Below are 17,876 nucleotides of genomic sequence, written 5' to 3' on the forward strand. Positions count from 1 at the left end.
TTAAAGACTTTTTTGATACTCTGTCCCTTACCAAAGCACCTTCAAGTTTAAAGATAGCTGCTGCACCATGTGTTTCTGAGGGAGCCATTTTTCGTCTCCATCTTCTTCGACGGAAAGTATCAGAACTGCGTTGCTTCCAGTGGAATTTCCAGCCAATCAAAGAAGCATATTCCCATCCTTCCTGATCTTCATATGATGACATTCCCTGGAAGACATAAATCCTTGTTATCCACAGTGTTGTGTAAATGTAATTAATAAAACTGACACTTGCTTTGAAAGGCATAATCCTTCGTAAACCAACACTGGAAACATCAATTTACAAAAAGACAAAGAAAAGGAATATAATTAAAACATACAAGATTGCTCTAGATCTCTCTGTTTTTTTTCTTTAGTCAGGAAACTAGTCATCTCATGCGATTATTTTTAAAAACAGAAACCTTGAACTGTTACAATGTACAAGTCTCTGACTGTATCTCTCTTCTGCTTACCCTTCCTGCTGTTACTGCTTGAGCTGGATCCCTCTTACGTTTCCGCACCAGTCTTCGTCGTCGATGGGTATGGTACATTTTCTCTGCAGCAACCCATGACTTTGGTTTAGTGTCTGGAGGAATAGTGATTCCATATTCCCACCCTGAAACAGAATTGATTAGTTGGTATATTTCCAGAAACACAAGCAAGATAACAAAGGGAAATAGTTATTGTACCTACAGAGGATGAAGCTTTAGTCACACAAGACCACTTGAAATTGCAAACCCTAAACGCTCAGTAGTTAGGGGGGAACCGATGACATTTTATGATGATGCTCTGTTACAACATATATGACAAAAAATTCTCAACATTAAAACAGAGACAATACATTTTAAGTTCTTTTCTTTGCATTCTTGTTTTTTCAAGTGTTAGGTGTATTGATACCACATTTTCATACTTCATCACAGGGAAAACTTAATTTTAAATGACTAGAATGTCCTGTGTGCTCTTGCAACTCCAGCAGCCTGGCTTTTAAGGGAACACCAGCTATCTGAACTTTGATCAGAACTGGGAAACCTGTTACTGTATTTGGGCTCTACATATTACAATTCACTTGTCAGGTATCTAGGCCTCAGACTTCTGTTTAGATTGATCTCTTATGAAGAGGTTACTGCAGAGTCCTACCAGAGGTTCCAGTTTAGACAGATATTTTGATAGCTATTTAATTAACAATTTAATTATTAATAGCTATTTAATTTCAGCTGGTTTAGACCAAATTAAAATTTGTGATACTTTTGCAAAATTCTGAGCTTTCCAGAACCTTCTACAGCCTTCCCTTTTGCTTTTATTATTCATTTTGTTTTCAAGCCATCAAATCAATGTCCTGTAAATAATGTGCTATGTAAGACTGTTTCTTCCTATTGCTGTAGAATCCAAGTTATGGTCTTATAAGGTTATTTATATGAAAACTTTCAAAGCTGGTAAGAGTTTCCATTTAGTGTAACAAGCATATAAAAGTCAAAGCAACTGCAGGATAAATGTTGGCTCTATGCGCTTAGGATTTTCTAACCTGATCAGGTTAGTAGCACATCTGATCTCTGTATACAGTTACGATTTTATCCTGATCAGGCTTGCACGGCTCCCTTCCCACACAAACTCAGTGCAATGGTTCTCCTCTCAACGATAAAGGAATCCTTCACACACTTGTGTGTGTGACCAACGCTAAGAGGTTCCTGACTTCCTTTGCTCCACAGACCTCCTGATTCATCTCTTGGCATTGTTTGGTCACTTGTCCCCTGGCTAAAGGCTCCCAGTTAAATTACCAGATGGATCCAAACCTTGGTACAATTACAGAGGCTTCATGTCTCAACTTAAGCTTCTGACTTCTCTAAAAAAAACCCAGTTACTGCTACCAATACTCATCTTACAAGCTCAATTGTAACCATTGAACTGCATTTAGGAAAGACGTTTTGGAAGGTTATTTCAAACAAGGATGGGTTCTATTTCCATGCACACAGTTTTTCCAACTGGAACCTCTCGCGTTAGTAGATTGTTGTTGCATTAGCCTTCTTTTCTTTTAATCTGTCGGAGCTTTGGGCTCAAAACTATCATCTGCTGCTGCAGTTAGGACCATCGTACAGCTGCTTAGATTATGTGACTTTCTCTAGTAGGCACTTATAAATGCATTTATTACATACACTGTTCAAAATAGTGGTCCATTTTAATCCAAGAAAGCCTCAATGAGAACAGTGAGTTTCATGGAACCGTGATTAAAATGCAAATAGAAACAGATGCCGACAGTGAACACTTTCTCAATGTCATTGTATCTGATTCCTTAAGCAACTGTTACCCAAATGTTTCTTTTACATTTTTCCATGGGGCGACCACTATGGTGGCTCAGGATATCACTGCAGTCTTGCCCTGTGTCCTCCCTCAGTAAAGACTATGACAGATTGTCCTAATAAGCAGCAGATCAGCAAATCTTACCTTGCTCATCCACTGCTCGATTTAAATCGGATTTCCAAGCATCATCTTCCCACATCCATCCAAGAGGACATGTGAACTCACATGGGGGTGGAGCTTTTTCTCCATTCTTTTATGTAGGGAAAATATAACAGTTCTGTGCATTAATAGATGAAATAAACTATGTAGCAAACCTTAGAACTCCCTCTTTTAAACCTTATTCAGTGAAAAATATGTCTCACCACATCTGTGTAACCCTCTTCAGCTGCTTTCCATTCCGCTCCAGGATAGCGACTCTGATTTTCATATACTTCATCAGTGAACTCTGTATGACCAGCATCAGCTTCAGTCAACAAACTGCAAGTCGAAAGCAAATACAACACTAACCCAAATGTATTTTAGTTAGCTACAGAGAATATATAAAAACTACATACAGAATGTGGACGTGTGCTGGAATTCTGGATTGTCCCTATTTATTAACAGAGTACAGTGCAGCCCTCATCGCTACTTATTTCCGTAGAATGTCTTCCAAAAACTGAAGCAACTCCAGTAGCAGTGAGCAATAGGGGGAACATTACTCATAAAAATGGGTGACTAGCCCAAGTGTTTTAACTGCTGTGTTGTTCAGGATGTGCTGTCAACAACTCTTGGAAAAAGAAAAACTTCATATAAGTGCAGGAAAACCCAGACTGCACATGACAGTTACATGCATCTCTAATTTTGATATATCTAGCTACGCACTAAAATTTGGCAATGTACTCGATTTTGTTCCCCTTCATGCTGTTAACAAGGCAAGCGATCAGTTGGCTAATACTCTTCTAACTTGCAAGTAAAAGAAATATGAGAACATTAAGTCAGACAAAAGAGCCTTGATTTCCACTCGTGATTAACTGTGATTTGGGAAGCACTAAAGCGTGTTCTAAAATGCCATCTGCTGGTCAAATAAAGCCACACAACAGCAGCAGGTGCAAGACAGCGTGCTTACCCATTTTAACACTAGGGGTTTTTTCCATTATCTGAGAAAATACCTCCGTGTCTGTTATTGCTTTTCTTTGTGTCAGATTATTGACTGAAATAAAAGCTATTAATTGAATACGAAAATAAATCCTTCCATTCATACCTACAAACTGATACAATTTTAAAAGTGATCACATAATAGCACATATTTTTCCTGAAGTTTTTCTATAGCAACAGTCTTGTCATCAGAACACAAAAATTGAAAATGGGCTGAACTCTTTATTTTAAGAAAAAAAGAAAGCAATCTCTTTCTCATACTGGCTTTGCTTATGAAAAAATAATTTACCTAGTCTGGTTTAAAGTGTGGCAACACAAGCAGCTTTAGTGGCACAACTCAGGAGTTGAAAACCTCCGACAGAGCGGGACTGAACCTGCTAGAGTTGGGGGAGGACTGACGCCTCATGAAATTGGTCTGCCAGGGGAGGAACCACAACCTGAAAACAACCCCTCCCTAGAGTTAGTTTGAGAAATAACCTGTGAAGTTGTTTAACAAGGGCAATGGAACTTCTCAACATTTAGTGATATAAACACAAAAACCCCATCCACTGTGTGAACAACCACGCGAATGCTGAAATGGTGTTGATACAACATGAACTGCAGACATGTCAGGGTAAAGTTTCTGTCTATGGCAGATGTAGCTATCTAAGGGTCTTGTCTGAAACCATCACAGCAGGATCTCAGAACCTCACACAGACACAAGTGACCCTACAGTAGTAGCTTTCTAGGAAAGGAAAACTACTATTATCCCTTTTCTCAAGATGCGGCACTGTGACAGCATGATATACCCATCATCACATGGGGACTTCTAACCTGTCAGCTGGTTCCTAGGAAATGCACATGTTCTTTCTGTTGTATGTGCTATTTTACTTTTTAAAAAGGTAATGTTAATTTTAGTGTTATTAACTAACTTTGACTATTGGTTGGCTTTTGCTGTCTTAAGAAGTTCAGCTTAAAATCTCTTTCTGGGCCAAGAAAACAGACAGAAGCTTTTACTCTGCACTCTGAGATTAAACTCCTTTATTCCTCTTTGCATAAAATTGAAAAAATCTGACCTTCTTTCAGGATCCACCATCCATTCTCCTTCCCACTCCCAGCCCTTTGGGGGTAGAAAGTACTCTCTTTTCAGTTTGATTTTTCCTGTGACATCAGAAAACTTGTGGCGACCAACAAGTCCTGAGGTACCCCACTTTCCAAACAGAAGAGCCTGATTTTCATACTGTTTGGGGAGAAAGAAAAAAAATTAGTACTTAAGGAATAATAAAAAGTTTGGTGGTTTTTTTTTTTTAGGGCTGCTGGTGGTGTTATGTAACTGTTACAATTGAAACATTCTACTATGCGTTTCCTTTTTCCCCCTTCTCTGAAATTATCTCTTCCCACATTACTCTGCGATATCATAATTAATTTCTTTCTTTAATTTTCTTCTATGCTGCCTGGTAAACAGTGATTCCACTGCTTTATAAACTACATGGTCTTCTCAATTTAATGCCACTCTACAACTACAGTCAAACTTCCTCCAAATTAAAGCTTTGTTAAGTAAAATTCCATTACATTATTCAAACAAGTTTCTTCTGTTCCCTAAACACATGATCCTCTCATTCTTTTCCATCTCAAATCTCCTCTTACTTATATTCTTTTCTTTCTTAACATTTGTAAAACTGAATTGTAGTCTTATCATGGAAGCTACCAGAGGCATGATTCTGATGTCAGCCCAGTTTACATAGTGTACTTCCCCTTATGCTAATGGGATTATTATAGTTTATGATGGCCTTGAGTTTTCTGTTCCTATTCCTGTACAATCGTTGGACTACTGCATGAAGAGCAAAAGCTGAGGTATTCAATAGCCTCTTAAATGCTATACTTAAACAATGGCTTTGAACACCCATTGACTATTTTAAGTGAGTTACTACAGCAGTACTAAATATTTAAGCATAGGTGCAACGGTGACACAAGTGTCTCTAAAAATGTCTTGTTTCATTAGCTATTATACAGATCTTGGATTATATGCACCATTAGGTGACAGGGCATATAAAAGACATCTGTTGCTTACCGTTATCATTAAAAATCTCTATTATATGCTGTGGGACTATTTCAAGCATTTTTATTCCAAATTTGTTATAGCCTTTTGTTTGCAAAATCTACTGGTTTTGACCAGTTTTTCTTGTAACAGTGATTTTCTACTGCTACAAAAGAACCATTATTAAGCAAAAGCACTTGTGTCCAACTATCATTTGTAGAAGTGAAGAAGCAATTAAAATAAAAAGGTTATTCACATGCCAAAACATAATGGTCTAGATCCCAATCTTAATTACAATGATAAAAATCTAAAATAAATGTTTTTGAAATCACTGGAGTTAACCAGATTTTTACCTGATTAACCAGTTCAGAATCTAGTCTGCTGAAGTTCACCTGGCAGGCACAATGGACAATTGTTCATTACCTTGAATGGGGTCTACTTGTTTCAGTATAACAACTACTACTCTCCCTTTCTGCCTGGCATGCCAAAAAAAAAAAAAAAAAAAAAAAAAAGCTCCAACTTAACTGAATTCCTAACACTCACATCCAAGTTTAAAGCAAGAAAGCAATGATGGACATACCATTTCTGCAAAAACACTGAACGTTCCTTCTGCAAAGCTATTAAACTTCTTTTCAACTGCACTGAGCCCAAGCCAAATGTTAATTCGCAACTCCGCAGGCATTTTGACATCTTTCGTCTTGTCCTGTGGGTACTGGCACACAAACAAAACAAGTTGTTCTTTGTTATGTAGGTTATTGTAGCTTTCAGTAAAATATACACGATAACATGGAGGTATGAGTAATAATACATGATTTATTTATCTCTTCCTGTACTGCACTTCCTCAAAAGGCAGTAATAAATAGTTCAGAAACTGCCTGAGGAGTGTAAATATAATGTAAAAATAGTTTTTACACTGCCTGAAGAGTGTAAAACCCAAACACAGTAACAATAGTATCATCCCTGTTTCTGTATATTCTCTCCCAAGTTTCATGCAGCAATGCATTTTTAATTAGGAAAATAACTTAAAAACTTATCAGGATAATGGAAATGCAGAGGTTAGTCAGAACGGTTCACCACATGTAGAAGTAATGCATCGTAACACGCATGACAAGGGTCTTGCATGGTCTCTTCTCTCAAGTAGCAAGCTAGGACAAGAGGAAATGGCCTCTGGCTGTGCTGGGGGGAGGTTAGGTTGGATATTAGGAAAAATTCTTCACCGAAAGGGTGGTCAAGCATGGGAACAGGCTGCCCAAGGAAGTGGCTGAATCACCATCCCGGGAGGTGTTTAAAAGACATGTAGATGTGGCGTTTAGGGACATGGTTTAGTGGTGGACTTGGCAGTACTAGGTTAACACTTGCACTTGATGATCTTAAAGGTCTTTTCCAGCCTAAATGATTTTATGATTCTAAACAGGCCTGTCTGCATTGAAGTATTGATCAACATAGCTACTGGTACACTGACAAACTCTGTTATTGTTATGTTATTGTTCTACAGTCAGATTGCCTTTTTTCTGCTTCGGTTTATTCCAATTACAGACAATATAAACTTAAATGGAGAAAGGCATTCCTATTAAAGAGTAAGACTCAATGCAGAGAGGCATACTGGGGAACTTCTGGGTGTAGGCATGCTTTATATTATTTGCAGAAAACTTTGAATAGGTTGAATAGGTTGGAACTTCTCCGACTCACACTAATTATTCCCTCTGAAAGTCTCCGTTCATGTCCAACCCCAAAACACCAACCCCGGTAACCCTTTAAAAGTCCTGTCACAATTTTAAGCTCTTCAGAAAAGCCTCAGAGTTAGGGGCTGATGCTAGTTCGAACTGGCTTACGATGAATTTCACATTTTCTGTGACAGGACATGTTGTGATAGGACAAGGGGGAATGGTTTTAAGCTGAAAGAGGATAGATTTAGATTAGATATTAGGAAGAAACTCTTTACTGTGAGGCTGGTGAGGCGCTGCACAGGCTGCCCAGAGCAGCTGTGGGTGCCCCATCCCTGGCAGTGCTCAAGGCCAGGCTGGACGGGGCTGGGAGCACCCTGGTCTAGTGGGAGGTGTCTCTGCCCACGGCAGGGGGTTGGAACTAGATGATCTTTAAGGTCCCTTCAACCCAAACCATTCTATGATCTATGATTTTGAAGAAGCTCTATTCAGTTGACTTTTAATCTGTCCCGAGTTTTGACACCTCATTGTTCATAGTTCATTTGCATGTTTCATGTTCATGTCAGAAGGCATCACAGTTTAGGGAGTTAATTCTTTTTTAAGGGTGGGGGGAAGTACCTTTAAGAAGATCGTTTGGGTCTTTCCACAATATTTACCAGATGATTCGGGGCTCGTTGTGGAATACAGCACTTGGTGTGCAGGAACACGAGCATAAGCCAGTCTTTTCTCCCCTCGGATCATCCATATGATTACATCAGGCATACTGTTTTGTGGCTGTGGATCATTTTGGGGGAAAAAAAAGTTAAGAACAGTAATTAACAGAATGTTAAACTAATTAACGCTTAGACAGCAGAAACAAATTTAGATTTGATTACTTAGAATCAATAATTAACATGAATTTATGATAAATCGAGGAAACTGTGTTACTTTGCAAGTAATGCAATACATAGTTCTGAAACAATCATTAAAAATACCATCGGTATTTGGAAAGCAAGTAAGTTTTATTTAAAAAGAAGCAGTTCCTATATCTTTTGCAAAATCTTTTAGAGATACTCTGTATCTTGATTCCTTTATGGTGACTACAGTGACCGATCCCGAATACTAATGATTTGGATTGGCGTGCTACATACTTAAGTGCTTGCTACCCTTCCGCATTAAGGGTAGATCGTCGTAAGACTTTTAGCAGAGGATGGAAACAGCTTACTATCTTTCTCCAGCTTTGCACACACCTTTATGTGTTAGCTACAAGTCTGCCAGATTAGCTGCTCTCTTTTTTTCAAATTAATAACTTTTCAAAGCAGAAGTGACAAAGAAAAAATAAAACATTTCTACAGTGTTGTGGAAACCAATTATGAGATAACCAAAATGAAAACTTAAGATATTGCTGAAAATTTTAAAAACACGGAAACAAACAAATTTAACTCTTAAGAAGTTGATTGCTATGGCTAATAAGCTGCCGAAGTACAACATATATCCTGCACTCCCTGAACCCCCAATGTGATCTGCAATTCTGGAAGGAAGGAAAGGACAAAATACTGTCACTTTAAACAGAATGCAGTCTATTCTACAAATCACAGCGCGGTTATCCCCCAGCACACGTTCTCAGTGAAGAAGCACACATCCTAATTACAGAGGGGAACATGTTTACTTTCACAGCTTCTACAATTCTATTCTAAGGAGAGTGGATATTGCTTGATCAGCAGTGAATGTCACACCAGTTTGTGTTAGACAGTTATTTCTATACTAACTGAATCTCTGGCATTGTGTAGTACTAACCTCTTCACTCAGCTGCAGTAATTTATCCAACCAATCCTCAATTTCTGTCAGAGTGGCTTTCACATCAGTAGCTTCATTTCTCATCCTCGCTGCTGCTTCTCCAATCTGTTTGAGAGACTTGAGGCGCAGTTTTTCTATCTGAGTGTCAAGGACTGTAATATTAGATTTGCCTTCTATGAGGGGAAATGGTTTACTGAAAAGAGAACATTTATTATGGTTAATAATCTAAGTGGATTTTATGTAGCCACACACTTAACGCAGACATGCATACAGTGGGAACACATTCAGTGCTATTATGTCCTGTGGCTGAAAACCACTAGAATAGTGCTATAGCATCTATGTCGGCAGAGATTTCCACCTAACAAAGTGTTTACAGTAAGCAAGGGAAATGCTGTGCTTACATAACAAGCACCAATGTAGAATTGTTCGAGGTGTATGCTTTAATGTAATTGCTGCTAAGCAAACCAAAGAAAATCCATTTTCCTATAAATTGTCTCAGAATGTACATCTCAAAGATGAAAACAGTGCCTTCAGAGGAAGATTAGGTTCCTTCCCTTCACTGGAAACTCTATACATTCTCAGGAACTCAATAGACAAATACAGCTTGTGTCTATGACTAGGGTAATCTAACCCTCTGGCAAGAAAACACTGAAGAACTCTAAAAGAAATCCATGACACAGAACTTTTGAGTCACCAGAGGGCAGGGTAACTATTCAATGGAACCAAGAAATCCTGTAGATTACAGTAGTGCAGGAAAAATGAACTTTTTTGACTTGGCGGAGGTTTGAGGAAAAGGGAGCTTTTCACAGACCAATGACTATATCCCTTTACAAGGGTTCATGAAGAGGTCTTCAATATGACACTTGGGAAAAAAATAATTTCCAAAGACACTGTCTAGTTTGAAAAGATTGACTCTTCTCTGACCTGTTTTTAATGACAAGCCGTGTGCTTCTAAGGGCTTTGATTCTGCAAAACCTTGATGCTGACTATTGTGCCTTCTACTGTAGTTCATTCTACTAATCTGAATGCAAGTGCTGCCTGCCCTGGGTGCAAGTACTTACACATGAATCAAACGTACCAGATCAAAACTTCCAGAAAGTCGCCTCATTTTAGTTTTAAATAGTGCAGTGAAAACTCTCCCGAACTCCTAACTAATTTAAACATTAGCACTGCAAGGAAAATTGTTCTATGAATTCAATAAAGGCAATTATGTTTTTGACATAGGTTTCATGACCTTGCTGAAAAAAACCGTAAAAAACATTGTATGCTATGAACAACAGGAAACTTGTTTGGCTGATGTATCTAGATGCTATTGCTCCACAACGGTTGGATGACAAGACATTTTATACAATAAAGGACCAAATTAGTAACAGTGCAGATTGAGTGTCAGGAGGACGGGCTGACATAATTGATATAAAACCTGAAGATCCCACACTTACTCGATGGCTCCATGTGCCAATCATTTCCCCTTCACATTTTCTTTTCCTAAGCATGTCAGTTCTTTCTTTCCTTTCTTCCACATCACAGCAGGTATTCTATGAAGTTACTAGTTTATATTTTAATGTAAACTATCTATCACATAGTTCTTTGCTGGTATATATTGATCCCTGCTGTTTGCTTTTTCCTCTGTTGACCTTTCTATCGGCTCTACAGCTTGATGATTTTTTTTCTTTCATTTCACCTTTTCTGTTATTTCTTCTAATGGATAACTGTTCTCTCATTTTCCTTTTCCTGTGCTGTTTCATCAACCACTTCTTTAATGTTTTTCAAGCACCTCTCCCCACACCAGTGTCTCCTTCTATTAATGTCTTTCTCATAAAATTCCTTCCATTCTATTTAGAATATATTCTCCTTCAAAACCCTAAGTGCTGATTCCTATTGCCTTCTCTGAACACTCCCATACATACAGGTGTGTTAACTAAAGGCTTATTTAAAAATACCTTTACAGCCCTTAAGCTCTGGATAGCTTAGAGATTTTGTATTCTGGGCTTACCAGTAAATCACAGAATTTCCTCCCTCTTCAGTTTCAAAAATAACATTGAAACATGGGTAAACAAAAGGTATATGAGGAATTCAAAAGAAGGCAAGATATTAGAAAGGCAGCAGAGATCCACAATTTCACATTTTCAAAACAGTTCTGCCTTAGATTTTTTTAAGAGATGCTGGTTTATTACTGTCAGTGACTAAGATAGAGGAGAATTACAAAACTAGATGGATGACATCATTGGCAATATCCATGCTGGTTTACTACTTTCAGAGACTTCTGGAATTCCAGTTCTCAGGTCAGTTCATAGGGGTAATCAGTTTCAGAGTCCTTAGAATTTGTTTTCTGACTTAGTACAGGCAATAGCAAAGATTCTGAGCAGGCCTAGAATGATAACCTAAGAGATAAAAAAGGTACTTTACCTCACATCATCTGTAAGTTCATCAATCAGCTTCAACCACATCTCAGCTAATTGGTTTTCTGCAATTTTAGCCTGCATTCCTGATTTTAAGGCGGCCAAGTTGGATTGCTGCGTAATTTAAAAGAAAAGGATTTGTACTTATAAACTTCCATTGCAGTTTAAGGTCAATATGAGTTTCAAGACTTTAATCTGATTTATTTGTATGTATAAAGCCCAAACCAACAAAGACTCAGATGTTCAAACTTGCTTCATATTTAACAGGACTATTCCTACATTCTTTCTTACTATATTTAATAACACATGATATTGCATCTAGTTTCCAAAGCAAGTAACCGTTCTACAGACTTAATGCGCCCCTAACCAACACCAAGGACTCCTCCTTCCTGTGGAAATTCTCTGCACATTAAAGCAGAAGTGTGCTGGGCCTTGCCAGAACACAGACCTATTATTAGCAGTGCCATTTGTTAACACCAAGCTATGTTTAATTTGAATAGGAAAAAAAAGAGGGGAAAGTCTCAGAAAACTGTTCCATCATTTGCTCAAAATGTCACTTTTGATTACGCCTGTAAATGAAAAAAGTAAAAATAAAAAGCATATCAGCATAAGAAAGATCTTAAGTGTCTTACCAGTCTTTCTGTCATGTTTAGGATTACATTCACAGGGTCTAATCTATGACTTATGTCCTCCCAAAAGGATGTCAGTGTTACAACTGGCTTTGTGTTTGCCCATGGCAAGTAGTAATAGTAATTACCTGGTGAAACATTTATATGTTAGAGTTAGAATTCATGGCAGGAATACGTACTGCACAAATCGTTGTATTTATTTCATTTAGAACATACAAGCTAGGGCAAACTTTGTACTTTCCAGCCACTGTAGTGTCTGTTGGATGGTGAACTTTTACTTCGAATTGTTTCAAAATCCAATATTTTTTTTTTAATAAATCATCTGTTAACACATTCATTATTCTTTCCCATAACTTAGCAATGTAGATAACACATTAAGTGTATATCTGAAATAAATATTCAAATAATTATTTTCCAGAGTAAACCTGATTATGTCATTTAATACACAAATAAAACCCCTCCTACTGTTTGCAGTTAAATAAATAAAAAAAAAAATTATAGCCAAAATACATTTTCCTGTGATCTAGCTAGGTTCTTTTCTTCTAGGCTGCTAGACAGCTGGTTTAAAATCAAGTTTTTATTTATTTTGAATCATAATGTTCAAAGAATATTTTCCCTATTTAACCCCTAGTTTTTAGATACCTGTAAAATAATGCAATTTTTTTCTTTCCAATTTTCTTGTACACATCTAGTACACAGAAGATTTCACTGAATTCTGCAAAAACTTCTTTAATAACCTCAGAGGGCTTTTGCAGCATGTACTGCACTTCATTGCAAAGCTATGAAGAGCCACATGTTCTTTTCTGTCATGTTTTCGTAAGTTTTTAGTGCAGTTAGGCTGTTATTCCAAAGCTATGAAATAGCACCTTGGAAAGAGAATTGCACATCATTTTATCCCCACACCAGCAGTATCCTTACCATCAAAAACAGCACGACTGTACTGAGTTGTTGATGCCAAAGGTTTACAGGTGGTATCAAACTTGTTGCCGTAATTACCAATGCTAACTTCAAACTGGATAGGCTCACCAGTGTCTTGCAGCATGGTAGCAGAATGAAACACAGCAGCCAAACAGAACTTTCGTCTGCGCTGGTACTTCTACAAGAAGAACCTTTTTAGTTGTGTTTCAGTATTTGTTAAACAGGATCCTCAATTATAAAAAACAATAGCAATTTTATAATGGAAATAATAATTTTAGTATTTTTACTACTTTCTGAGAAGCAACCAAAAAGCTATGATGTGTGTATAATGAATTACTGTATTTGAGATTCTAAAAATGTTTCAAATTAACATTTCATGCTATGAGGGTACGACATTTTTGTAGCCACACCATCAATAGTGACCTCTCTTAACTCTGAGATTCAATTCAGTTGTTTCAATTCTAGTAAGTTAGATCATTCTCCAAAAATAAACAGCCAAGGCACATCTCCATTACCAACACGGACAATAAAACAAGGATTTACCTCAACAACCAGTAAGTCATCGTTAGGAATCATCTCTAACTTTTTATTAACAGGTTTGCTTTCAAGTATTGTAGATAGTTCAACCAGAATTCTCCCTCTATAAGCAACTCCTTCTCCCTGTAACATAATTATACAATGAAGCCAATTTTATGTATTTCTCCTAAAGCAGTACACTCTATCTTTAGCTGTACATGAACCTGGCTTCACTGAAGTGTTCTCAAAACTTCTGCAAGGCATGGATGTACATATTTGAACAAATGAAATAAAGCAGTTGTCTTTAATTAATTATAGAAGTGAAAAATACATGTTTAGAAAAACAAGGAAATAAGAAATAAAAATACATGCAGATAGTGAAAATCACTGAAAACACTGCTGCTCCTTCAAAAAGACATTTAAAACAAAAACAGTTAAGAATGGAAAATACTATCACACTTCCTTATTAATCATAAATATAAAATATTATTAAAAAAAAACACACCAAAGAGAGTGTAATGTGAAACAAACCCCCCACCATTAAAACAAATTCATTCATTGATTAAAAACAATGAACAAAGAAACTGACCTTTCCAAAGTTCAATTCATCATATGGGTCTGGGAATCCAGTATATTCTCTTGGACTTCCATAAAAGTTTAGGTAACAAGGCCCAAATGTTGGTAAAAAGCCAACTTCAGTTTCTCCAGTGTTTACTAACAGAAAACATTACCATTATCTCTTTGTTAATTATCATTCAGAGCCAGAAAAGCAAATAAAATTACTATTAAGCCAGTAGAACAAATGTTAGATATTAGTTAGGTATTAGTTATTAGTAAAGTAAGAACACTTTATTCTCTGGATATACTATATGAATGTTAAGTAATTATATATTATATCAGTGACTGTACTTGTTCCTAACCTCTTCCTTCATTGTACAATACTTACTAGATACTACATTGCAGTAAAAAACTCACAAAATAAACAGAACTTCTGCCTCACTCGAAATACCAGGTTTTTATTTCTGTGAAGAAGTAATACGCTCTTATCTTAACAGAAAACATATTTTCTAGAAATAAACGGAGAAAAAGCAACGTTTGCAATCACTTAAATGCACAGGCTTGTTCTAGCTAAACAGCTACAAAAAAGATGCACACCATAGCGGAAAAAACCCTTACTGCTTACAGCAGAACAGTTAAACCTACTGTTCCAATGTTTAGTGTAATTTTTCTGTGCCTATACTTCAAGGTAAACACAAACTACTGTAACTCTAACTGTAACTGCTGCAGTGCACTGTTTCTCACAAACTCCCTTTTCAGTAAGCTAAAATTCATAAAAGACCATAAGGCTGCAAACTCAGTTAATACCAGTGACAGTAAACCCTGATTTGTATACTACTCTTATTCCATGACTAACAAATTAAAATTTTCCCAATGTCTTAATCTGGCTATAAAAAAATTTAGTAAGGATTTAGACATTTTTGTCAGTTTTAATAGCTAAGCTAGGAAACTGCACACTAAAGCTATTGTTTATTTTCAGATACTTAAGATATCTAAGAACTTGAAAAGTATTTCTATTGCTAATCCCTACTGTCGTAACTTTGTATTTTTGAACAGTGTTCTGTTTTTTAGCAGAAAAATAAATACAGGGAAGCCTTAGTTGTATTACTACTGTTACCTTTTGGGTTTGCATTCGTGCCTTGCAATTTTATTAGATGAATGAGATTATAAAAAACTCTAAAAAAAATTAAATTCTATCCTTAAGGGAGTTGATTCTTCCTTCAGTAACAATCAAATATATACCAAGGCTATTGATTAATAAATTTGATGAGTAGTGCAAAGAGAATTAGAACAAGGTAAGCAGCACATGCAGAAGAATACTCCATAGTTTTGAGCGAACAGGAGAGATTCTGTATTCCTTTCCATCTTGAATCCTAGCTTTTGTCTGTGAACAAATGATCCTGGTATAAAAAACTGAACTGGGCTTCTAAACCTTGCAACATATACCAGTTAGAGTGGTCTGCAGCACAAAGAAGGATGCATTTATCACCAGAAAGTATGGCTGAGATAACAAAGTGAAAATTAATACACCTTGTATCACTTTGGCACTGTGATTACTGAGTGACATGAATAATAAAAATGAATATGATGTCCTGATGTAATTTTCTGTCAGCACAAAATCATATAAAATCTGCAAAATACAAAATAAAGATTTGCAGTTCTCTATTTTGCATTTGGATACTTTCGCATCCTTCCATCTGTATCAGAAACAGATCAGAATTTGAATGAAAAAGAACTCAAGACTCTTGTTGGAATACCACCCAATTTTTTAAAAACTCCAGCACTGAACTGCTCATATCAGATCTCATTAGGACTAGATTTAAGGTACTGATCTGTGTTGAATGAATACATTCACTACTTACTGATGCTAAAAAATGAAACAGAATATAAATTGAAATACAAAACTACACAAAAAAATCTCCTTAACCCAGAATAAAGAGACTATATTTTGTATTTCTTTACATTTAAAATTAAGCTGTTTACATTTAAAAGGCTGATAGTCACATATTGCAGAAAGCCATTAAAAAGTTATTTCAGCCTTTTAACTTATTACTTTGTTAAGAAAGAAAGACTGTAAATGAAGTATTTGTATGAATGAATGTTTGTTACTTCTCAACATCACTCCAGTTGTATTTACTTCTCACTATAAATATTTACCACAAAGTATTTCAAAACTGGATGTCAGGCTAGACAGTTCTGTAAAAAGCCATCTCTTCAGGTTTCAACAGAATCAGATTTCATTTTTCAGATTTTATTTATACAGCTAGCTAAGCATAAGCGCCATTCATTATTTCAGGCAGTTATTTACTTCTGCAGGGCTCCGCAGCTGCAAATATATAGTTGCAATATATATACAAATATAGTTGCAAACTCATAGCTAAGTTAAAAATTGCAAGCCATTGTTAGACTAAGTTTAGACTAGAACTGAAGCAACTGCCTGCTCAACTCTAAAACAGCCTGAAGCACCAGCCGAACAGAAATATTTTCGAACCAGTTCCAGTGCCAAAACTGATTTTTAAAGTTAGTTATGTTTTGATACTCTTTAATAATAACGATGAATTCTTTTAGACAAGTAAATCTTTAAAAATATTTTTTATCGTGATGAGTTTTCTTAGGCAATACTTCTCAGTTTGGGCAATGGAAAGAAAAATCAGTAAGAGACAAAGATATAAACCTTCATATGACGAAGCCCCTGTTCCCGAAGATGAAAATTCTATATTATGAAAAGAGAAGAAGTTACATGACAAGTGACAATAGCATTTTAAAAACAAATACATCACAAAGCAATCCGCTTTTAAAATAAAGTTTAAGGCCTGAGAAAAAATCAAGTTCATGTGGGCTAGAATTTTCCTTCCTGATTAAAATATGACGGTACTCTTGTACAAATTCCAAAGGAGAAAACCCAAACCACGTAGCTGACAAAGTATGTTGTTTTGATGCTTCTGTTTCAACTTTGTATAATTCTCCTCCTCTCCCCCCTCCCCCCCAAATAATAATAAAAAAATTAAAACGCTATTAAAATCCCAAAAGCATTCAAGAAAACCACTACATGTCTGGGCCCATTAGAATATCTTCAGTAAATGAAGCCCATAGACTAGTTCAGTTTCCCCAATCCTTCAGAAGCCAGAAGAGGCTTCAGGCAAGGCATTGACCTGAAGGGAAGGTAATCTGTGATTTTACATGGAAATGGCTATTCCCATGTCAGTACCTTTGTAGAGAGACTATCCAAATAAGATTTTCTCAGTTACTAGGTGCCTGGGTTTGAAGTATAAATGAGCTGTGACTCAGCAGCAGTTCAAGTTACACACTTAAGTGGGTAGTACAAGTGATCTCCAGAGCTGAATTTTCCCCAACAGCCCAGCCCTTCTGTCTTTGATTTCCCATTGCCTTTTTCTGTAACCCTTTCTTTTGCCTCCTGGCAACTCGCCTGGTTGTGTGTGGGGTATGAAAAAGAATGTTTGCACAAGGTCTTACTTCAACACCTGTACTTCTAAGAGGACTGGGTTGTAACTTTGAAGTTATGTGACTGAAAATACTGTTCCACCCAATAAGATAAATAATTGCCTCAAGTCACTACAGGATTTAAGCCACTAATTTTGTTTTTAAACTCCTGACATAGCAACCAAGGACAAACTGGCCTGTCTCAGTCGAGTACATATAACATAGATTTCATAAACACAACAGAAAAAATAGTAATTTAGACTCTTATTGGGGCAACAGTGGGAATGGTTTTGAGCCAGTGTCCTTCAACCTATCATAGATAGCCAAGTGAATAAATGTTAAACCTATTCAGCCATGAACTTTACAATTCTGTATGGAGAACTAATATGCCATACTATGTTCATTAAAAAGAAAACTTTTTTTCTGGCAAATTAACACAGAAACCTTGTCATGGAGCTGGCTGAACTGTATGAAAGATCTTGATATAAAAAAGGAGGAGATTATAGATAAAGAT

General features: G+C 36.5%; 1 protein-coding gene across 3 annotated transcripts in view; it reads right to left on the reverse strand.

Moving 5' to 3' along the window:
* Positions 1-17,876, reverse strand: part of MYOF (myoferlin) — a 72,142-nt gene that overhangs the window by 22,756 nt on the left and 31,510 nt on the right. For all 3 annotated transcript variants that reach the window (XR_008733836.1, XM_055720358.1, XM_055720360.1), the window contains exons 17-30: positions 16,596-16,634; positions 13,953-14,077; positions 13,391-13,507; positions 12,848-13,025; positions 11,933-12,057; positions 11,308-11,414; positions 8,902-9,094; positions 7,744-7,899; positions 6,042-6,173; positions 4,500-4,663; positions 2,673-2,787; positions 2,455-2,560; positions 489-631; positions 32-205 (exon numbers count right to left, since the gene is read on the reverse strand). Coding sequence is in view for 2 of the 3 variants with exons in the window: in XM_055720358.1 (XP_055576333.1) it covers positions 32-205; positions 489-631; positions 2,455-2,560; positions 2,673-2,787; positions 4,500-4,663; positions 6,042-6,173; positions 7,744-7,899; positions 8,902-9,094; positions 11,308-11,414; positions 11,933-12,057; positions 12,848-13,025; positions 13,391-13,507; positions 13,953-14,077; positions 16,596-16,634 (1,874 nt within the window). In the remaining variant the exon portion in view is untranslated. The remainder of the gene's footprint in view (positions 1-31; positions 206-488; positions 632-2,454; positions 2,561-2,672; positions 2,788-4,499; positions 4,664-6,041; positions 6,174-7,743; positions 7,900-8,901; positions 9,095-11,307; positions 11,415-11,932; positions 12,058-12,847; positions 13,026-13,390; positions 13,508-13,952; positions 14,078-16,595; positions 16,635-17,876) is intronic.

Source organism: Falco cherrug, chromosome 9 (genome assembly GCF_023634085.1).
Source record: "Falco cherrug isolate bFalChe1 chromosome 9, bFalChe1.pri, whole genome shotgun sequence".
Taxonomy (NCBI): domain Eukaryota; kingdom Metazoa; phylum Chordata; class Aves; order Falconiformes; family Falconidae; genus Falco; species Falco cherrug.